At 38.3% G+C, this 23820-nt stretch overlaps 2 protein-coding genes and 1 long non-coding RNA gene across 4 annotated transcripts; 1 reads left to right on the top strand and 2 right to left on the bottom strand.

Moving 5' to 3' along the window:
• Positions 1 to 960: 960 nt before the first annotated feature.
• On the bottom strand, positions 961 to 3346 carry rps27a (ribosomal protein S27a). Its single transcript, XM_079363399.1, has 6 exons — positions 3258 to 3346; positions 3083 to 3147; positions 2626 to 2680; positions 1953 to 2038; positions 1305 to 1436; positions 961 to 1160 (listed from the first exon to the last, which is right to left on the bottom strand). The coding sequence occupies exons 2-6, from the start codon at positions 3128 to 3130 to the stop codon at positions 1011 to 1013; spliced, it is 471 nt and encodes a 156-aa protein (XP_079219525.1). The 5' UTR covers positions 3131 to 3147; positions 3258 to 3346; the 3' UTR covers positions 961 to 1010.
• Positions 3347 to 3421: 75 nt separating this feature from the next.
• LOC306836371 (clathrin heavy chain linker domain-containing protein 1-like) lies at positions 3422 to 9817 on the top strand. Of its 2 annotated transcripts, none has more exons than XR_013780770.1 (11): positions 3422 to 3803; positions 4175 to 4362; positions 4709 to 4797; positions 5334 to 5532; positions 5956 to 6062; positions 6611 to 6710; positions 6789 to 6895; positions 8531 to 8702; positions 8776 to 8978; positions 9208 to 9340; positions 9547 to 9635. XR_013780770.1 is itself a non-coding variant. In XM_079363396.1 (11 exons), the coding sequence occupies exons 1-11, from the start codon at positions 3579 to 3581 to the stop codon at positions 9741 to 9743; spliced, it is 1770 nt and encodes a 589-aa protein (XP_079219522.1). In that variant the 5' UTR covers positions 3422 to 3578; the 3' UTR covers positions 9744 to 9817. The 2 variants fall into 2 exon arrangements, 1 of the variants encoding a protein (XP_079219522.1); XM_079363396.1 differs by having other exon boundaries at positions 9158 to 9340; positions 9547 to 9817.
• A 10561-nt stretch (positions 9818 to 20378) lies between these two features.
• Positions 20379 to 22502, bottom strand: LOC306836374. Its single transcript, XR_013780771.1, has 2 exons — positions 21951 to 22502; positions 20379 to 21564 (listed from the first exon to the last, which is right to left on the bottom strand). It is a non-coding gene; the product is annotated as an uncharacterized lncRNA (long non-coding RNA).
• Positions 22503 to 23820: the final 1318 nt, after the last annotated feature.

Genomic DNA, 23820 nt, shown 5'->3' with positions numbered 1-23820 from the left:
GTATGTAATAAATATTTCTGTTAAGCACTTTATAATCTTGTTTAGATAAGTGCGATATATATATATATATATATTTTTTTTTTTTTCAAAAAGTTGTAATCAGGAAAAATGAAAATAAACAATACATAAGTACATTTCGACCTTTGGTGGGAATGGTGAGATGTAGATTTTTTGTCGAGAAGAGGAAACAAACATTCTGACCAGAAGAGAGGCAGGTTTACTGTGCAACACATTTCAAACACCAGGTGTAGGAGGCAAAAAAAGATGTCTTATCTAGGTAGTTATCTTTTAGGCAATAAATTAGTTTCAAAAAATGTGGAAAGATAAGTCCCGTGTCAGACATTCTGATAAACCAAGTCGACCTCAGATATATTTAGTGTAACAAAGTGCTGTTTGCATCATGAAGTTTTATCTAGATATTTTAATGGCTGCTTTAACTACATTCATTAATATTCCACATTTATATTTTGGTGTATGCGCTCAGATAACTTAAGAGAAAATACCTTTAGCTACTGTAACACAATGTGACCGTCTATATTGGTTCTAAACTTCGTAAAACCATGTGGCTAATACACGACTAACATCACTGGTCCCTTAGCTTTATTTTCAAGCAGCGGATTGATCAGCTATTTGTTCCAGAGTAAGAAAAAAAACAGCCCGTTATTGATCAGGGTGATAGATAAATGGAATCATTAAACTCAAGTTAGTTAAAAGTGGTCAGTCATAGTTTAAAAAGGACTCTTAATCACTTTGAGTCATACCTCTGTACTCTTGACTTCTACTAAACTAAAGGACACCTAAACTGTGGTGGTGATAAGTCTGCTGGTGTTTATTGCCTTTATAGTTCATAAAAAAAATTACTTTCAGTCCGTTTTATGGACCAGCTGGAACTCTACGAGATTTAAAAGAACAACTAAATACCATCCTGTTAGGACAGTGCCAGTAAAACACACAGTCTGATTTATGTCAAACATTTTCGTCTTTATTAACGCCTCTCAGAGTGTCCCCGTCTACTTGTCCTCAGGCTTGTTGAAGCAGTAGGTCAGGCAGCACTTCCCGCAGTAATGACGGTCGAAGTGGCTTGCCATGAAGACGCCGGCACCGCACTCGTCAGCAGGACACTCGCGCCTCAGCCGATGGATTTTACCATTTTCATCCACCTGGACCAATTAAAAAAAATAAATCAACTGATGCAACAATTCAGTTCATACCGACAAGTGGAAAACATAATTTCAGACCCACATTTCTCAATGGACTTTAGAAACTAGCATCAACTCCACATTTTCTAGAGGTAGGCTTCGTACCTTGTAGTATTTGAGCACAGCGAGCTTGACCTTCTTCCTCTTGTGCTTGTTCTTCTTGGGGGTGGTGTAAGACTTCTTCTTCCTCTTCTTGGCACCACCGCGCAGCCTCAGCACCAAGTGAAGAGTAGACTCCTGAAGAGGACGAGACATAAATAAATAACCAGCGTACCAATCCATGTCTCAACGAACAATAACTCTTTAGCTGCCAAAATCCTGTGACGTTCACCAGTGTGTCTCAATCGTGATGTACGAGTCACACACTAGTATCTATTGTGCACCAGAATTAAAGGCAATACAATAGACAATCTGATACCATAACTTAATCTACCAGTTATAGTTCACTTCACTGCATAGAGATTATATTCCATTCAAGTCCATACAGAACTGTTGTTTTCTCCTAAATTGAAGTATAATAGTCTCTGGAATATAACTGACTGGGTAATGGCTATAATATGCACTTTGCACTCATTGTATTTACTGTTTAATGTCTGGATTACATTTAACCTGAGCATGCAAGCAGTCATTTTATCACATATATAAGCAATTAGCATTTTCTGATCTATACCATGTATCCATTTAACAAATCCAGAAATGAAATGCACCATGTGTAAAGTGTGCCTGCTGTGAGCAGGTGGTACATCAGCTCACCTTCTGAATGTTGTAGTCAGACAGAGTGCGTCCATCCTCCAGCTGCTTTCCAGCGAAGATCAACCTCTGCTGATCAGGAGGGATACCTGCAGATGAGAGCAAAACACCATGAACAATGGACCAGGCAGATCAGAATACAAGGTCTTAGTCAGAAACCTTAACACACTCCGATGCACCTTTTAGGCAAGCCGCCGCATAAAAGCTCAACATATAGCAAACATTTCAACACTATTTTTAGTTATAATAGATTTCAGTTGAGTAGAAAACTGTGACAAGTCACATACTTTTAGGATGTTATATTACAATTGACCATTAACCTGTATTTTCGAATTAGTTCGACTTGAAACCAAAAATTAAACTATAAATACGTTTAACTAAATTATTTTTAAAAGCATTAAAGAACATCCATCATTTGCTCCTCCCTGTGGATCAATCACACGGATCGGGATGTTCATTGATATACCAAGACAAACATTTTGTAGCTCTTGATCCAACATAAATCTTTAGGAAAATGGACTGACAGTTTAATACAAACAAACTCCTCTGATATGATCAGTCTAGAACAACTCTGACCCAATGAACGCTAAAAATCTGCAGGTAACACCTTACTTATGAGACAGGAGCTTAACAAAACTACCTACCTATAAAACAAAACAATGTATAACATACTCACCCTCTTTGTCTTGGATTTTAGCCTTGACATTTTCAATAGTATCTGAAGGCTCAACCTGCAAACATCCGGAGAAGAAGGGTCAGACATGACACCGGTCAAAGGTACCGCTACATGCGGGCTGAGGTGATTCAAGTAGATCAGTATCGTTTATTATGTTATTACAAATCTGTGAGGTACGTTTATGATGGCTTAATAAGGAGAAACTCGATGTAACTTCTCTGCTTTCTCTGTCACACGTGTTTATAGCATTGAGAGGCTGCTAACTGCTAGCCTAGCAACATAGCTTATCTTTACTGGGTGAGACGGGATATGACGTTCACTTGACACATTACAGCTATTAATCCATTTATATGCCAATCTCTGTTTCTATGTGTATTTATAAGCCACACTCAACAGTAAAGTTAGTAAAACTTGGGGTAACTGTCGCCGCTAAACGACGCATCCCTCCATCACACACCTCGAGGGTTATAGTCTTCCCCGTGAGGGTTTTCACGAAAATCTGCATCCTGGCGTTCGACCCACCTACAACATAACAAAGACACAACTCTATTTACCAGCTGTTTAATGTGAAAAGCGCTCTAAAAGTGGTTATTTTGAAGGATAATAGCTATAAATGCAGAGCACGATCTTACCACAGGTTCACTCCTAATGGCGGATCATGAGAAGAGGGCTTTCAGAGGGTGCGACGGGGTTTTCTGCGCAGATTTGCACGGGTTAGGTAACTGTTACGGTGCCTGATAAAAAATATCAAATATAATTTTGGCAAACTTTAGCGTCTATTTGTTAAAAGTTTGGGTATATGAAATGATACAAAATGTATCACCGAACATTTATGAGTATATCTAGATGTCATTAAATACATATTTCAAATACGTCATTTCCTTGACATCGTTTAACGGTAACTATAGCAATACAGGGGCGAGCTGCGTACTGGTAGAAGAGCAGAAGGTTAAATGGGGGGAAAAAAGTTTTTAAAAAAAATGTGGGAGCCAAAAAACAGGTCATATGTAGGAAAATGTGAAAAACATACAACAGCCGACGTTTTGATAGCTGGTAGCGATGAAAGTTTCTTTCATTCTCTGTTTGAGTTTATTGACCACGAGAAGCAGTACCTGCAATGTCCAGCAGAGGGCCCGGACGAACTTCGCTACATCATCTACCGCTCTGTGTTTAATAAGGTATCTATCTATCTATCTATCTATCTATCTATCTATCTATCTATCTATCTATCTATCTATCTATCTATCTATCTATCTATCTATCTATCTATCTATCTATCTATCTATCTATCTATCCATCTATCTATCTATCTATCCATCTATCCATCCATCACTATTCTTGTTAGTGAATTTATTTTTTAATATTTTGATATTTTTGGCTGCTTATTTAGTCTATTATTTTCTATATATTATTTTATTTCCTTTTAATGTAAAAACTGTGTACTTTGTATAGGCCGTCACCATCAATGGCAAAAAAAAAAAAAAAAAGCAGTTAATTGTTTTTGCATTGAGCTAAGGGCAGATCTTTTTTTGCCTTGTTTTGCTGACAGGTAATTGGACGAGCTACAGCCTACAAGAGACTTCTGCTGACTCTAAAAGGGGAGTATGATGATGTCATCAGGGAGCTGCAGAGGAGGGAGGATGAGGCCATGGAGGCTCAGCGAACTCTTGTGGCTTCAACATCACACCCCAAATCCCTCATAGCTTGCCAGAGACGAGCTGCGCAGCTGAGGGATAAGTGAGTGTTTGTGCGTGTGTGTGTATTTAATCAGAGTCTTAGTCAGTCAAAATCACAATGTGATTTGTGTTAGGATCAGATTGACCCTTAGTAATAACACCAAAGAAAGAATTTCACTGTAGACCTGATGAAGCAGATTATTTCCATTTTATAGTCATAGTTGGTCACAAGAACGTCTTTGATTGCTATTGAGTCTTGAATATTTACTGTTATTTGGTCAAATATAACATATAAAACATTCAGAAGCCTCAAAGTTAGTAATATGGGAATAATTGAAAAGGGAAATATACACATTTACAATAGAAGGATCGAGTGCTGACATAATCATATCTTTGTGTCCCTCCAGACTCTCTGTCCTACAGAGGGAAACAGCTGAACTTCAAAAGGAGATCCAGAGACACCAATCACGTCAAGAGCAGGACACGTGGATACCTGGTACTGCTGATTCTGTTACCAAAGCTTTAGTACTAGAATGAATGGCGCTTTGGGTCGATGACCTTTAACATTTTAATGCAAATACCAATCAATAACATAACTCTTCCCTTCTTTGCTCAGTCACACCTCTGTCTGTAACTCCCCTGGCATCTTAACCGCCCATTAAGAATTTTTGGGGCCGATATGATATCGGTATTGGGGAGAAAAGATATCTGATATATTGGCTGATAACTTAATAATATCTATGTTCAATCAGTAGAGATAGACAGATATAGTTCTTCACATTCATTGCGTTTATTCCTCAGATGAAGTTAAAACACTGAAAAGTAACTGCTCTCCGGTTGACACTCTGGAGAGTGATAATGCTAGTTGTAATCCATATAACACTCTGACAGCCAGAATGAGAGCTGCTAGTGTTATTCAAAGCTACTCAAATAAAATGTTATCTTACTGGTAAATAAATCTATAGTCAATTGATCTGTTATCGTTTGGGCTCTAGTTTGAATGTTAAATTGTTTGGATCTGACATATTCCAGGTCTGACAGTGGCTCAGTCCGAGGATTCTGAGTCTCTTGAGCGACATCTGAAACATCTTGAAGCCCAGAAAGCAACTCTACTGGACAGGAAGAGTAACTGCGTCCCTGTGGATGTAAAAGCCGAGCTCGATGTCAAGCTGCAGGCCTCAAAGCAGCACGGAGACCAGCTGAGGACTGAAAATGACAAACTGAAAGTCCTGTGAGAGATGAAACCCGAAATGTTACTTTAAACCTGCTACTGATAAAGATGTGAACATATTTTTAAGACACCTCCACTCCATCAAATATAGTTCTCTTCAACAGAGCAGCAGAGGAGTACGGTACTTATTTTTAGCCGGTGCGGCTTATATCCAGGTGCGCTCAATAGTACGGAATTTACGGTACTTTTATTTCTCTATTAATCCCTCTCTCTCTCTCTCTCTCTCTCTCTCTGTCTGTCTCTCTCTCTCTCTCTCTCTCTGTCTCTCTCTCTCTCTCTCTCTCTGTCTCTCTCTGTCTCTCTCTCTCTGTCTCTCTCTCTGTCTCTCTCTGTCTCTCTCTCTCTCTCTCTCTCTCTCTCTCTCTCTCTCTCTCTCTCTCTCTCTCTCTCTTTGTCTGTGTCTCTCTCTGTCTGTGTCTTCAGATTCATACGTTTCAAACTTGTGTTTGACTGTTTGTCCAGCTGGGGGCAGCAGGTTCCTCTGGAGGAACTCTTGAGTAGCACAGTGAAGAACTTCAGACAGAGAAGCGGTGAGACTCAGCGTTGATAGCTTTCAAATAACTGAATTATTTAATTGACCAAAAAAATCCCGGTACGTGTAGTGTTTGGCGATGATGATTTCTCTCAGCAGATTTTTAAACATTTGAAAAAGGTCAAAAGTAAAGGTTCTGAACAAAGACAAATTAGGATCATTTATCTTATTGTGCAGCTGTGATGTCACCTGTGGGCTTTACGGGCCTGCGGCCCTGTGCCCAAGCACTTGTGTGACTGCACCCTAAATGAATGGGAGACAATGGACTTTCCTTACATATAGCTTTTTTTAATTATTATTATAGTCAGTATTTGAATGAAAGTGAACAGGAAAGTGAGAGTTCCTGCTGATTTCGTAGCTCCTACCAGAAGCCCATGTAGGTCATCCATCAATGATCACTATCCCTCCCTGATTATATTTACAGATTGCCAACAAGCGAGCTGTGAGAATTTAAGTAAAATGAAATAATGATAAACAAAAAAACGAGGTCATCACATATTTTGCCGTTTGTTTAAACCCCTTTAATCTTGCATATTTTTCCTGTAGTAACTGGGGATGACGACAGCAGCATAGAGGTCGAGTTGTTCGAGGATGAAGAGCCGAGCGGAGTCGACGAATCCAAACACCTGACACAATACCTGGACAGGTGGTGTGATCACAAACATCTTGGTCTCGTGTGATCTGTGCAGCCCTCTGTGAATTGTCTCTCTCTTCTCTCTGACAGCTTCGTTGAGCTCTTTGATTCCGCTCAGTACGAGGAAGCTGCTCTTCATGCTGCCAGGTCTCCTCGAGGAGTCCTGAGGAACCTTGACACCATGAAGATGTTTAAAGGTGAATCTTGTTCTGCACTGAACTACATACGAGAGTACTCTCACTGTACACAGTTATTGTGGTATACTTTAAGGTTCACCTTTTGTGTGTTTTGGTTTCATTTCCCTCTGCTACTGGTTTGTTGCATTGTAAGTCTAAAATAACAACTCTGTTGAAATACTTTAAAGACTGATATTTTGTTTTTTCAGTCTCTTTTTAGCTATTAAAACAATAGTTGCACTTCTCAAATGATTCAGATTCAGACAACTTTATTTGTCCCAGAAGGGCAATTCAGTTTTACAGCCTACAGAGCCAAAAGCAAAGACAACATAAAGGAGACAAAAACATCACAGCAGCATTCAGTTCACATGTCAGTAACAACAGTTCAGCAGATGAACATGTCAACCAATGAGAAACCAGCGCAAGCAATGTAGAATTTCACAAATACAACGGCAGGAATGTGCCTAGAAAAAGAAAGATACATAAATGAATGGAACTCACAGGTTACGTCACTGCACAGGAGCAGCCAATACAGACAAGTCAGTTCAATTACAATTGTGCCGCATTCAACAGCCTGATAGCTGAGTAGGATGTCTTTTAGGGGGAAAATGAGGTATTAAAAAAAAGACCTGAATTATCGTCATGAAATCTAATTTCCCTCACTTTTAGATCCTCAGCATGGTTTCAGTCCCTTTGTTTCTGGAACTGAAAATGAACTACAGCACATTAGCTAACCCCGTTGACCTGTTCAGAAAATAGCAAGGATTATGAGACACAAACACTCTCACAACGTCGGCCAGGTTCCCTAAAGAAACTCACAATCCAAGCAGAAATAAATCATCATCATGTGAAGCCTTTTCTTTGAGTAAAAGCAAACAGGGGTTTCATTATAAACGTTATAACGCTGAAGATTTTTAGGTAAAACATGTTTATGTTATAATGAGCATTAGAAGCTGTATATTGTTTGATCTGTCGCTGCAGATTAAGAAAAGGAAGATCAACAAAGCTAATGTTACTGTTGCCATTTAGAAGTAAGAGAGGAGAACACTGTAGTAAGCCTTATAGCTGAGGTTATTTTTGTTATTCAACCATTCGCAGAAAACTCTAATACCGTGGTTATTCCCGAGAATGTCAGCAAACATTTGGAACTCTTTCCACATTCAAGCATGGGGAGAAAACAGGAAAGGAAAAAAAGGATCCGATGTTGTCAGAAGTTTTTGCTGGTTAGAATCAGTGGGAAAATAAAATTGATACCTCATTTTTGCTACAAAAGCAAACAAGACCTTTAGCAATACAATCAATTATTTTGATTGTATTTTCCCCCTTTAACACTGTCACAGGGTCGGTATCAGGTGATGTAGCTTATAGCAACATGCCAAAAAAATATAGCAAACATTGATGACTAAAGATACCTTTGACATTTTAAAAAGAAGCAGGAAGAAGATTTTTATGTCAGAAACCTTTTTATGAAAGAAAACAAAAGTCCCTGACCAGAGCTTTAATTGTATAGTCCTGGAATATAAATCTAACCTCTGTGACCTTCTGTCACATGTTGTCCCACCTCACCTTTGTCACTGATGTCTGTAGACAATCAAACAGAACTTGCAGGTTTGTTTTTGATTATCAGTTCATGTTGCTTGTCCCTCTGTCTCTCAGGTGTGAGTGGCCCACCATGGTCGGTTCCCCCTCTCCTGCTTTACTTCCAGGCCCTCCTGTTGACCCTCCCCTCTGGTGACAAGCTATCGGCTGCTCTCTCCGTAGAGCTGGTCCTCTGTGCTCTGCAGCACGGTGACACACAGCTCGTCAACCACACTGTTACACACAACAAGTAAAGAAACAACAACCAAACACTTTGATCTTCTTTACTGCTGCTCAGGTTTTCACTCTCTTTGTCTTCTCAGACTGACCTGCTCTGAGAATCTGGGCGACATCTTGTCTGAGCATGCTCAGAAGAACCCCCGCGTGGCTGACTTGTGTCTGGCTTTGGCCACTGACACGTACAAGGCCTGCGGGCTGACGAAGAAGACAGCACTGAGCATGTGCAAGAGAGGCCTGGTCCACGGTGCTGCTGAGTTTCTGAACAACTGCAAAGATCTAACAACTGGTGTGTGTGGACTTTGTTTGATTGGCCATTTCCCCCAAAAAGAATACATTGGATCTTCTACAGCACGTTTTATACCAATTAGTTATTTAGAAAATTAATTATATGAAAATTTTGTCTCCAAAAAATATTCACATTTCCTGTAAAATCTGAGTATGAATCACTCTCTTTCTCTTTCACAGAGGACTGTCTGTGGGTTCTGTATCAATCACCGAGTGTTTCCCTCCTCCAGCTGTTGATGGAGTCTCAGCAGGGTCAGGCAGCCATCTTGTCAGTGGGTGTGGTCCTTTGCACTCTGCTGGCTGACCCCCAGCAGCAGGAGCTTGCTCTGCAGCTTCTTGACAGCTTTGTCAGCAGAGGACGAGGTAAACAGAAGCTGTCAGCAGGAACCAAGCCAGCAGCAGTGAGAATCAAAATATAGTGATTAAGATGTTTGTTTTGCAGCTTTATACACAACAAGGCAGGAAGTGTGGGTTGGGAATCAAGCAAGCAAGAAAAAAGCAAACCACGCTGACAGTACTCCTGATGTGAGTTGACCCTCTGACCTGTCTGTGTCTTTGTTTTATTTCAGGGTTTTTTGAGATGGTGATCCGGGAGGACAGCACGTCCTCAGTGGATGATTGGAGCGACGCGGCATCTCTGTGCTCTGAGCTGAACCGGACTGACCTGAGCCAGGTCATCTTGTCCATCTTGCTGGACCAGAGCGGGACCAGAGTCCTGTCCCCAGACCCAGAGGGAGCCAGGCTTGTTGAGCACATCTTCCTTTGAAGGAGCACAGCAGAAAGCATCTTCTGCTTTCAGTTCCACCTCTCATGTGTGTAATAAATTACAAAAACACACAAGTTTGTTTTTATGTTGTAAGTTTATGAATTTAAGACTAAGCTCTAATTCAGGGCTTCACTTCCTTTTTGTAATATCAGAATATTTCAGTCATCTCAAAGAGGTAGAACCACCTTTCTTTCTTTGCCATTTTTTCATCCTGATCCCAGACATGCCCAGACTTGCCCACTCATGGTATCAAGCCATCTTTACCACCTTTGACCTTGGGCTGATGTCATTGGAAATGACTCAAGAAAAAAAAAACTGAAACAATGGCCAGCAGGGGGCGAAGAGTTTCATAAACTGAATCTGAGAATAACTGGCTGTTCTTTTCACAGAAGTCAATATGTTCTTATGTATTCATAACATGAGAAACATTAACAACAACAACAACAACAACAATAATAATAATAATAATAATAATGATATCTTAAAATCTATTTAATAATCAAAGAAGGAAAAACGTGCTTCACTAAATATTAAGTTAAAGAAGCAAAACATGACTGGACAAATCAGACAAATAAAAGTCCTGTATTTCAATTTTGACAAACTTAAATGTTAGCATCAAATATATTTAAGCAGATTAGGGTGATCAGACTGTAACAACTGATGCTTTAGTAGCTGGTCCACGAGCAGAGTCCAAAGACTTGGACTAAGCTTCTATGCAGTGTAAAAACAATATGCCAGGTTCAATATTCATTGAGATGATAACATAGTGTCATACTTCTCTCCACAGTGTAATTTACTTAAAGCTGAGCTGAAAAATGCTGAAGCAATGGTGAGGTTATTACCTCTAAGTGTGTGAAGTAGATCACTGAAGTAAAGGTACGTAGTTGTAAGTGTACCTGAGATACATCTAGTCCAACAGATTTATTTACTCTGTTTGAAGATTCAGATATAACAACAATAAATAATACACTGAAATATGAGTCATTTCTTAAAGGTGATATTTTTTAAACAAACATTAATAATCAGGAACAAGAATATAAAACAGTTGAAATAACGTGAACCTTCAGCAGCTGTCACTTGAGTCAGTGGTTCTCAGAGGAGGGGTCAGGAGCCCCTGGGTCACTAAGAGGGTGGTTATCAGATGCCTTCCAAAAACAAATGTAAAATGATTTAAATTGGCATATTTTACCCTTTATTGTGAAAATAAATACAAAAACATTGTTATTTTTAAGCAAGTTGCACATGACTGCAACAATGTCGTCTGGTACAGTGCTACAGTCTTTAGAGGTTACTTTGTGTTCTGCCTCCAGTCTATCTTTCAATAAATCACATCTTTGGTTTGTTCCTATGCTTTTGTTTGGATAGAACGACAGGTGTGTGTGCGCAGCTGTGCACAACATTAAATCCTTTAACACCTACAGGGACAGTGGGGGTCCCTGGGCTCCAGCACTTTTATTTTGGGCGCCCTGGGCTGACTTTGGGAACCCTTCACACAACTGATGGTTAAAGGTTTATTTAATAACTGTTGATTTGAGAAAAGTTATTGTGAAAAAGTTTGTGCCTTATAATAAGTCATTCTACATTTCGTACTTCAAGTATATTTTGATGTGTGGTTCCCGCAAACTGATGGTTAATGTGCTACGTAAAGAGGCCAAAGTCCTTCAAGCAGACGGTCACATCCATCCTGTGGATCCTTTCCCACGTCTTTCCCCACCCTCTCTCCCCGATTTCTGACTCTATCCGCTGTCCTGTCTCTGAAATAAAGGCATCAAAAGCTTAAAATAAACCTGAAATAAAATACATTATGATGCCTGTTTTGATGCGTAGCCTAAGAACAGAAATGAATTGAAGAGTACTGTTATGATATTGAGCAAAGTTAACCAACCTCTGTATTGTGAAACTGGTCTTGTTACTATAGGTAGACTGAGGGGTGGCCTCACAGACCGGCATCAGAGAGTGAAAACTGGATTAATTGTTCCTGGTAAGTTATAAACTGCGCTCCTGCTGACACTGTGTCGTCTAAAATGTAACACTGGTGGCTAAGGAAGTACTCAGAAAAGCACAAGAGCAATGTGAAGCATTAAAAGTTCTACTCTGAGACATCAGCAAACATCTTCATGAAGTACAGGCCTGTTCTCAGTATTTTATAGTTAAAGAAACAGTGGAGTTAGTTTAGTCTTTAAGTGAAAAATTGAGTCATTTGAATAATGAAATCCTTTATTTGATTGTAATTTTATTTTTAATATAAGGACATATAAAATCAATATTTCTGTAGTGCTGTTCGGTTCATAATTATTCCAACCAAATCTCCTGCCGGTATTAGGAGGATCTCTAATATGTCCTCACAAGTCTCACAAACTGGAGGAAAAACACTCTCAGTCGTGCAAACAGAGGAGTCTTTGTGTGGCTGCAGGCCTTATTCTGATCCTCATAATAGTGAACAAACTGACTCCCACTCATCCGTAAACAGCACGCAGACAGTGAAGGCCCATTGTTACGGGTAAACAAAGATTTATACATATAGCATCTATCACAGACATCAGCTGCTTTACCGTCCAATTAAAAAAAAAAATACAACAATTGAATAATCACTAATGTTTTATTGACCTGGATATTTAAGATATAAGTAAACTGGTTACTGACATGAAATGTAATTTGTTTTCACCAACATAAGCCCTGTTCAGACTGAAACTTGAAGGGAAAGTATTTAAATGCAACATTTCACCTTTAATATGAAGTTACAGTGGCGTAATGGAGGTGAAGAAGTGATCCCCCTCTGTGGTAACAGTAACAGGGGCCTAACAGCAGGCTAGGACGTTGCTGTGCAACTGCATGTTTGACTGTGTGTAAGTGGAGCTCCCGCTGAACTGTTCTCTTGTGCTTTTGCAATGCTGTAAATAAAGCAAAGGGAACTCACAGAATAGGACTCCTTTACACTATTGCTGAATCAATCAAATGTTCAACTTTATTATCATCCTGAAAGAATTTCAATCAGCAGCAGGCATCACGGCACAACAGTACACAAACCACAGCTCAAACAAAAACCAGTGGGACCTAATCCGACTAAGCCAGAGTCTAAAACTGTTCAGACACAGCGCAGAAAAGGCTGCGCGACGGCAGAGCTTACAGGCTCGGGCGCTGGTGCAGCGTTGCACGATGAAAAGGCTTAAAGTTTACCCTTCAATAAACAATCCAGTCAAATACATGATATCATTTAGAAACATTCAACCAAATATACAATTTTCCCCAACCCCCCATGAATAAAAACAAAACTTAATGAAATGTGTAGGATGTCTACTGCTTTAAATAATAAAATGACATGACTATGTTGTCAGACATTAAGGAAACATGCTCTGTTGAAATGTTGACAATGCAGCAGCCAGTATGTCCGCCTTCTTGGTTTAAATTCCAGACTTAAATGGTCTGTATTTGTTCAGACCAAGGCAGGCTGTTTGAAGGCAACTCTCGGTTTGCATGACAAACAGAAAATCGAAACACACATTTTAGCTTGCTCCACAACCAGGAGCATGGTAAAATAATGGAGATGCTTTTGAAATATAGAGAACGGTTAGAATGCAGAAAGGTATTAATATATGCAAAGCTGGCTAAACACTGAAGCTTCAGTGTACGTGACATGGAAATCTGTTTGCGCATCAACTGTGGGGGGGGGGGGCAGCTCTCTTCATTGTGTTGTCAGTGTTCACCAGTGTGCTTCTTTGAACTTTGCCGATCAATGTTTTGTTTTTCCTTCAGACTTCTAGATCACTGTCATGTCACTTATAATCTAAACCAGCAAAGAGGGAGACAATATCACTAAAAACACACTCAGAACAAAAAAGGCAGATGGAGAAAATTAGGTTACAAGGAGCAGAACGAAGAGAGGAAATAAAGCTGAAGATTCAGTGCTGACTCACAACAGCTTGGCTGCGTCACAGCATATTGACCTTCTGCAGTGTGAGTGTGTGTGTGTCTAACCAGCATGACACAGCTTCTCTGACTTTCTATCACCCTTTTTCAACCCTCACCTCTCCTCCCAGGAAATTAAAGAACAGTGTTTCTCTCCTAATCCCTTAAACCAGAGGACCATCTCAGCCATGGACAGATTTTTAAGATGCTAGGATCTGAACTGTAACGTCTTTCTTCTTCTTGCAGATATTTTCCTGCATGCTTGTCTTGGTTACTGCCTTTATTTCTGCTGTTTTATTGTCTGTTCTTTAATGATCCTATCTCCTTTATTTATTTCATTGTTAGATATCTGATTTTAAGATCTCACCCTCCTAGTGATCTTGTGGCTGCAAATCTTTGAAATAGACTTTGTGCAACAATTCTCATCAGGTTATGTGCAATTATTTGTAGGTAAATAAATTGGGATACAGTGGACAGTAGCACACTCTCTCTGAAATCATGTCTTGAAGTTTATGTCTATAGGTTTTGCAATTTCAATGTGTAATGGGCAAAGCTGTTGTACCCTTGATGTACCATTGGAGTTATAGGAACAAAGGTCTGAAAGCTTAACGATTTTTTTTTTTCTTGTAATAAAACATGTGTCTCTGTTTTATGTCAAAACTTCTTATGTATTAGAGTTTAGGACTGACAGCTGGTCACTATCGAGAAAGAAGAGCTGTGCTGTGCTTTCTCGGGCTTCTGTAACACTGTAAGGTAATGTGAATTCACACATCTCGGACACCAATAATATGTTGTTTTGGACTCAATATATATGACTTTGTCATAACGGAAGAGCTTTACTACAGTTATGGAATTGCACTGAGAAAAGGGCATCTGAATTGATAAAAAGGTTTATAGAGTAGACTACAGTCAAGTTTTTTATTTGTGAAATTGTTAAAGAGAATACTGAGAAAATGAAAAAAGACGTAAAAACAGAAGACCTTATAGAAAAATTTACAAAGGACTTAACATAAATCTGTTGAAGCTCGCAGCTTTGCTAAACTCATCCCCATGTTAAGAGGTCATCCTCTCGTTAATGAAGCATTGAAAAATCACAAGACACACCCACACGCACAGACACACACACTCACCCACACACATACACACAAATGTCCCCATCCCACACCCCTTCTCAAAAATATTTCTTATCAGTCAAGTGGTAACTATGCAGAATATTTTCCACCAAACCAACAGCAACAACTCCTATAATCCATGTTACATCACCTGGAATCAACACACACACAAACACACACAACAGATGCCCATTCCTGTGTGCGTGCGTGTGTGTGTGTGTGTGTGTGCGCGTGCGTGTGTGTGTGTGTGTGTGTGTGTGTGTGTGTGTGTGTTTGTGTTTGTGTATAGCTGTGAGTGTCACTTAGTTGGATATATCACCCAGATGAGTGCACAGAAGAGGTTTGACAGGTCAAATTACTTCAATAGCTAACATAATCAATGACACGGTATGTATTATAACACAATGTGTTGATTTGAACCATGAATGCAGCGTCAATTTACCTATGTACATAAGAACTGCTATATTGGACCTTTTGAAGAATAACAGTCATAAATAAGTTTTTCAGTCCTAATGTGGAGAATAAGACAAGGACACAACAAAGAGTGAAACAAAGGAAATTAAAGGTAGGGAACAAAAAAATAATACAAATGCTAGTTGGGAAAGGAAATGCTGTACTCATTTCTCTTTTTTCAATATAATCGGTGCGTCTATACTGCCTTACCTTATAAGGATGATGTCTTCCTGTGCTCTATGGCCTTCATGTTTATCTCCCCTTTACGTTCTTCAACATGGAAATTCGTCACATGAGATGGATACAACACACAATATCCCAAATGAGTGATCATGCTGATAAGAGCTGTTAAACATTGTGAAATTGTGATATGTCAGTGTTGTGATCACTAATATAAACCAATAAATTCTATATTTAGTCCTGTTCTTATTTTTGAAACTTTTTTTATGTGAAACGGTTTTAATGTTTGTATTTACAAGTTGAACACTCAATTTGACTTTGCTGTCTGTTTTTAAGGAACAGCTGTTGGCTGCTGTAAAGTCGGACCAGGTCTCTTTTTGACCCAACCCCAGGCAGGAACCTGTAAGTCTGAAGTCTTTCACTTCCACGTGTTCTGAATGCAGCCTTTTAGCAAAGTTTATGTAAAATACAAAATGGAAAACATATTAACAATTCTGCTCTATGTACAGATTTATACTGTATTTATTCGTGTCTGCAGTCCAGCAGTCGTTATCTAAACCCTCTCTCCAGTCAGCAGGCGTCTGTTATTAACCTCGCATAAAACAACTCTGTAAACAGCCCCACATGGTTACTAGGCAACGATTGCAAATCAGAGCAGCTGCTGTCCTCCTCAGCCTCCCTGCTAGACAACTAAAGATAACTGTGTATGTCAGCGGCTACCAGCCTGCAACAACTGGGTCACACACACACTCACAACATTTAGTCTGTGTTGTCAAACAAACTAGAAAATAAAACAGAGGTTAAAGCTGAAATCCACATTTTTTTCTGCAAACTCAACATGACAACATTAATAAGTCAGCAGATTCAGATTATTTATTTAAATTATAAACTGATTTTCATAGCTGCATAGAATAATCTCATAGTAAAAGTGATCCACCTATGTTGGTTCAGGTCTTACCTCCATAACAGATGTTTCTCAGGGTTAATAGCTGGTTCAGTGTCATGAACAGTAAATTTATTTCATGGGGTCAACCAGGGTTCAGCTCTAGAGTTTCAATATACTGTACATGCCCCCTCTTGGAAACATCATCCATAAATGTAACATCAATTTTCATTACGATGCTGATGACTCACAACTATCTCCTAATTCTACCAGGTGACCAGACAAATATAGCTACTCTTATTCAGTGTCTATATCATGGATGTCAAGCAATTTATTACAACTATACAAAACATTATTTTCTTTGGTTCCCCAGCAATTAAAAATAAATAAATAATTCTGTGAATTAACAAATGATGTGTCCCTTAGCCAGAAACCATGGTGTTTTTTTACTACCATGACTTGTGTTTAAAGCCTCAACTTTCTATCTTGGTTAAGACTGAAATGTCTTGTGAGTGACGAAGTTATAATTTACCAGACAATCAGTCAAGTTTTAGAAAAAAATAACAGCACAACCAAAGAATCTTTAAAAGTAGTCAGTGATGAGTCCTCAGACAATTAGGACACCTGTGAAGCCCTTTTTATTGAACTGGCAAACACTTTTGACCATGTATTTATGAAGAAGGCTACAGACTGTCTCAACAATCTGTTTGTTGGTTTATAAATTATTTACCAAACAGATCAATGTGTACAATTTGACAGCATTACCTCCAGATAATCTCAAAATAAATACATGATGATTGAGTCTGTATCATATTATTGATAGCTTTGATTTTTAATTGATCATATGCTGTCTTTAAAGCTTTACATTCAGATACTAAACTAAAGTTGTGGCACGGTTTTCATTTAAAAAAAAAAAAAAAGTTTTGTTTTCCTTTGTTGCTGCAAAAAAAACCAACTGTTGCTGCTACTTTCATGCCCCGTCTGTTAATAGTTTTTGTGCTGTTGCCTGTCTTGGCCAAGACACTCTTGTAAATTAGATTCTTAAAAAACGATAAATACAAATTTAAACTATATAACTCTCTCAGTCAGTTAATCCACTGCCTTCAAAAGTCTTTGATGATTTTATGACGCTTTATAATATTTTAAAGCACAAAATGGGTTTATTAATTTACATGTATACTATTATAATCCATTAGAGCATCAAATGAAAATAAAAACTATTTTAAATTGGAAAAATTCAAAAGCTTAAACAGGGATTTTTATTTCGTCACCATTAATTTTGGACTGTACGGTGAAATCTAGGTACATCTTTAGCTGTCCCTTTAGGTGGTCAGTTAGTCGGTCTGAAATTATCTTAGAGGTTATTTCAGGTTTGTGTTGCGTGATGGTAAAATACTGCTCACTGTGGGTCGTCCTAATTTTTGAGACAAGCAGCCAGCAGGCTCATCACAGCTGTCCCGAGGGTTGAACGCTTCTTCCTCTGATGTTTAATGAGCAGTCATACAAGTCAACATATGTCTCCTGTACAAACTAAAACACAAAGTTGTTTTAGGATTTACACATAGAGTGTAGGATGTTATGAAGAAGCCTGCTGTCAGAGGGAGATATGACAAAAGAGTAACTGTAGAACTGAAATCAGAATGAATGAAGTTGTAGTTTGTGTGTGAAGCAGCAAGATGGACGGGCACATACAGTGAGTCACCTCTGTGATGACCATGACTCAGCGACTGAAGCTGCTGGTTTACATGAAGTCATCTGACCAAAAAAAGTGAATAGACTGTACTACTGTCTACTGTCTGCTGCAACATGCAGCAAACATCACTCCACTGTTTCCATCCTATTAGGCTATTGTGCAGGAAGTATCCAGTTCTTATACTTGATACTAATACTAAAACCATATTGTGGAAATAATCTCCTGAAGTCCTGAATTGAAAGTGGAACAAAAGTAATTCAGATACTTAGGGTAGCTTTAGTATTCAAAGTGAAATATTTTTTACTATTATCAATGTTCTCGTAAAAAATATTCTAATTAATATAAGCATAAATGTAAAAGCAGGGTTTGACTGTTTGACTTGTATGAGGTGGATTTTAGAACTTTTTTGTAAAGGACTAAAAATAATTACTTTTACGATTCTAGATGTGATCAATGCTATTCTCATGGGTTCTTTTGGTTTAGCAAAAAAAAAATCTGAAAATAATTAGAAATTATGTCACAATGACCCAAAGCCTAAACAAACACGTTCAGCACCCTACCAAACAACAGTCCAAACCTCTGAATTATTTCAAATGATTTCAATTTATTTAAAGTGGAAAATGATCATATTTAAAATAAAATTCAATCCCTTTGATAAATGGACTGACTGATTTAACTATAATTTATTAATAACATCAAAACCTTGTCATTAAAAACCCTTTTTACATTCCTAAAAGTACTATTAATGAGGCGTGGTTGGTATTTTTCGAAAAACTAGCATAGTTTTGAAGATAGCGTTCCCTCAGTGCACCATCTGCACCCACCCCCTCCCCTCTTTGCAGTACTGCAGTCCCCCTCTTTGCCCCCTCACTTATGCACAGGCGCTATTGGTCCAGAAGCAGACCTTAGCTCATGCTTTGAGTTTGGGCTCATGCATGCATGGGGTAGAGAAGGAGCAGGGAGCCAAGGAGGCAAGATTGGTTAATCAAATTTGTACCTCGTGGTGGCAGATGTTTTTACGGGCTTACAAGTGCTACAGATCACAGGTCATCTTTGTTCCTTTTTCAGAGCACAAGTTATTCATTTCTGTCAGGACCTAAAGACAATTTCAACCAAAATCTTAAAAAGTGTATCTGGCTAAAATTACCAATGTTGCTTTTAAGTCAATATTTTATACGTGTTTTTACAGTCTGTTATTAGTATTTTTTATTGACAATCTGAATATTACCTCCATAGCTGACACACGCAACAGATATTGAGAGTACTTCACTCGAGGTTTAGCATGCTGAACATACTTCTCAAGCACGTAATGCAACATGAACACCACTGAGATGACAGAGATCTGTGACGACCCCCCTAATATTTCGCAATCTTAATTTTCATTACCTAGTCTATAAAACGTTGAGCATGAGTGAAACACAACTTTTCATGTTACATTTGGAAGGTTTGTGGAGCTCTCTCACATCCATTTAATCCTCCAACGCTGAGAGTGACTCTCAGCGATTGACTGAGAGTGTCATATTCTCTACTTGGCTTCAGTCTTTCTACTCTTTCAGTTTATGAACACTCATGACACTGAGTCATCGCATGTCTCCTTAACAAATCCCCTTACTGCATCAGGAAGCATACTGAGCTGGTTAAACGTGTGACTTAACAAGGTGTTTCCCCATTTATGAGTCAAATCAAGTCAACTTTATTTCTATTATACATTTCAGCAGCAAGGCAAGTCAAACTGTTTCACACTTGACATCAAACATCATGACAAAGGGACAGAGACACAAAACAACCAATTCGCAATCTTGGAGAAGATTAAGTGTTAAAAGATACAAACAACACTGTATTTTATCCACTGATTAAGGCCACATATTGCTGTTCTGGATGTGCCAGTAGTTTTTCTGCCTTCCTGAAATGCCTGTTAAAAAAAATCCCACAAGTAAGATAACTCAATCTCATAAGAGCTACATACTTAGATAAGTAATATCATTATCAGTAGATTTGCATTCATTGTTGTATTTAGAATCATCATATAATTTATTAACTCCCATATTCTGCATCTTTTTCACTTAATTGTGCGTCTGATTGTTTAAGAAGGTTCTTGGTGTCAGGTCCAACCCAATAAAAAATGTCATTTTATCACTTAGATATATGAAATTAAATGGTATAAAGCAACCCATTATCCTCCAACAGGTTTTTTAAATGCTAACTGGGTAAGAAGTTTTCAGGGATATCATGGATCCAATATTACATTCTTAAGACAACCTTTAAGTACACTTTATGTTAGCTTTTTTGTTTCTGTTGCAAACGTTCAATCTTTTAGCTTCTGTTTGCAAAGCCCCATTGTAAGGCAAAACCTATGGGGCTAACAACAATCCACAAATTCACACAACAAAACACACTATACACCTTACCATAGTCAAAACCAAGGGATTTATTATCAATAGGCAGGCTCAATGATAACAAAGATCAAATCAGAAACTAATATCACAAAACGCCTGGCTGAGAGGCACAGCAGTCCACACTTCAAAAGCCTGTGGAACATTCTGCATTGTATAGCTTCAAGTCCCTTTCTACAACAAATTTAAATGAAAAGTGTCCACCTTCTTATGTTCGGTTGGCATCAGTTCCTGCTCTAAGATAAATTAATATACTGAGATTTTGGGACAAACATTGAACATGTAGTCAACTTCCTCTAGATTTTGACAGCTGTATTTCTGTTTCAATATGATTGACACATTTATGTGCATATCCAAACCAACAAGCTAACAGTCCATGACTCAATTCAGTACTACTTCCTGTCTATGCTCTCAGCTCCAAGCCTTTTAGACCAAAGACATCTTCAGTCTAACCCAATGGGCCTAAACAAATAGAGTATGTCACACCATGTTAAGTAAAGGCTCAGTAATACCTCAAACAGTAGAAAACTGTAGTTTCATCAAACAAAAAGCAGGCATCATCCACATTTGGTGCTCAAGTACCAAGGCTCTGTGGGGAAGTAGGACTGTGTATTTGCAATTGAAATAAAAAAAGCAACATTGTATGCCTAGTTTCTGGGAATAAAACCCCATTTTGTTTCTGTTTCAAGACATATTCATAGTGAGCAGTACAATTAGATTATCTCCTTATGCAATCATTCAAACCGTGCGGTGTCAGAGAATAACCAATCAGACTTTAGTTCAGAGACATTTTTACTCCCATACCCTCTCACTGTCTTGCCACATTATCATATGTTGGCTGCCTCTACCTCAGCAGTATCCATATTTACTTACAGACGCATATATTCTCATATTATATATAGACTCTGGCCTGTCATCAGTATGCTGTGTAACTCTATATCTCTCCAGCTAAAGCCCAGCTCTACACACTGCTCCCCTACACTATCATTCTTCCTGTTTTCACCTTTAACTTCCTCTGAAGAAACATATCTCAACAGCTATTGCATGGACAGTCATCAAATTGTGGACAGACCTTCATTGTCCAAAGAACATGCCACCTACACTTGCCTTTCCATCTTGAGCCATCACCAGGTTTAAGACATGTTTGAACAAGTTTTATGCGATTGTGATTTTTCTGTGTTTCGCAACCTGGATTGTTCATCTGTCAAGCCTCATGCATAAAGCTAATTTAAATTCAATTGATTTCAATTGTATTGTACAAATAGTTATGATTTTCAGAAGATGAGTTTAAATGACCAGGGTAATATTGGTTATCCTTTTGCACCAGCAGTACCACATATACATTTATATACCAAAGAAAGGATGGGGTCTAATGTGGGTTTTTTTGGGGGTTTTTTTCAATTTGGTGAGACAATAGGCTGATATTTTTTTGGGGTGGCTTTAAGGGGTGGCTGGGGTTTAGAATTCAGAAGTACAGTACAGAAAACTGCAAAAGTGCAAGCTCAAGTCCATTTACCATTTTGCTTTTTTTGTTTTACTTCTCATAGCCCAAATTGAGCACCTCTTACACTGCAGAACTAAAACAACCCATCAGCATATTTTTGCTTAAATATACTAAAAAGCAGGATGTTAAAATTGTCATTGTGTTGTAAATATACTGAACGTATGCCTCAAAGAGATGATAGCCTGGCTCCTGTTTCGTGGTCATATTAAATGTACAGGAAATGACACTTTTTTTTTTAATCACATATCCTCACACATGTATCTGGTCTAACATTGACAAGTATAATTGTGTTGGTATTCTTTAGAGTGGCTAGTTGCCTTAAAAACATTAAAAGATGTTGATGAGTCATCATGCACCCTTGGATTATTGATTTGGCATCTAATTAAACATTGTTACCCTGACCCATTCAGAGGTACTAAAAGGTAGCTAGCGTTTTTTGTCCTCAGGGTTTTGGATGACATTGTCTCTAAAGAGATACTTTATAACAAAATCTGCATTAAGTTTCTTTAGCTTCCTGGTCTTGAAGAAAACACATAAATATGCACTCTGTGAGCAGTTTTATAGGGATACTTGTTTAAATATAAGACAAATAAGTAACCACAATCATTTTAGACACCCCTAATAAATGATGTATAGACTCACCGATACAATGAAATGAAACTGAAGAGAGTAGCAGTCTCATAGTTTCTCTTATTTCTACAAAAAAAGCTGTTGTGTGTGTTAGAGTATTGTGTATGTTAGCATGTTAGCTGACAGCTCTATTGTGAATAAGTCTCACAGATCAGTGGACATGACTGCAGAGCCGGAGGATCTGAGAGCAGCTGAATCTTTAAATATTTTATCAGCTAAGAGCTTAAGTCATGAACTTAAAACCTACATTAGCCTGGTCCAGAACCGAAATATTTAGAAGAAACTATTTAGTTATACACAAACATTCACAATCTAATACTATTTTAGTCTTTAAGAAAGAACTCCTTATTTTGTATTTTTATTTTATCACTTTATATTTATTTGCCATATCTGATTGTTTCAATGTTTTACTCTATCAGCTCTTCTGTCCTACGAATCATGAATTCTAATTTGAGGCCCTTCATGAAGATTAAATGTGATTGATTTGTTGAAAAGTATAGCTCTACAATTATAATATGCCACAAATCTTCAGAATCTAAGTAGGCCAACATACTGCCATCCACTAATTTTTAATAATGTAGATATTATAAAAGTGCTAGGACATTGACTTTTACTACATTCAGCCGTTTCACCTTTAAGTCCTCGGTTCCCTGAATGCAGCGTTTCTCTGCAGGCTGTTGTGAAAACTTTTGATTACCCATGTTTCATTGAGTGACAAGTTGCCTCACAATTTACTTTTTTCTCTTTTCAAATGTTCAACAAGTACCCTAAGGTGAAAGTAACTTTGTACTTTACTTAAGTATATGTTAGTACTCAAGCATTCCCATACTTTTCAGAGTGAAATATAGCACTTTAACTTCAAACTTTGAGAGCACTAGTTACTGATTTGACAGCCCTCTCTGAGCTGGGAACACAAAGTTCTGGTACATTAACTTCCTGTTATCTCTCCACCAGCAAATGTCTAACAAAGGTTTAAAATCAATAAAAATGTTTGTGAATAAAACATTTGTGAGTACCTTACCTTCTGATACTTCATGAAGTATCACTTTAACACTTTTTACACCCTGTTAAGTCCTAGTTTATAGAAGTGGAGGTTTTCAATCCCTCGCTTATCATAGTTTTCTCTTTGTTAAAGTTGGATGGTTGGCTGTCAGTAACAGGAGGAGTCACACAAAAAAGAAAAAAAGTTATGTAATAAGTGCCCTGTTGGAGTACAAGTTATGTCAGAACAGGAGGAGACTTCTGAACTCTCTGCTCCTGCTAAGATTCAGAGGTGCTTTGATGGACGAGGCGTCCAATTACGCCCCCGCTCAGGTGGGCGGG

The sequence above is a fragment of the Symphodus melops genome, assembly GCF_947650265.1.
Source record: "Symphodus melops genome assembly, chromosome: 15".
Classification (NCBI taxonomy): domain Eukaryota; kingdom Metazoa; phylum Chordata; class Actinopteri; order Labriformes; family Labridae; genus Symphodus; species Symphodus melops.
Note: the sequence above shows the minus strand (reverse complement) of the source record. Positions and strands in the feature narration are given on the sequence as shown.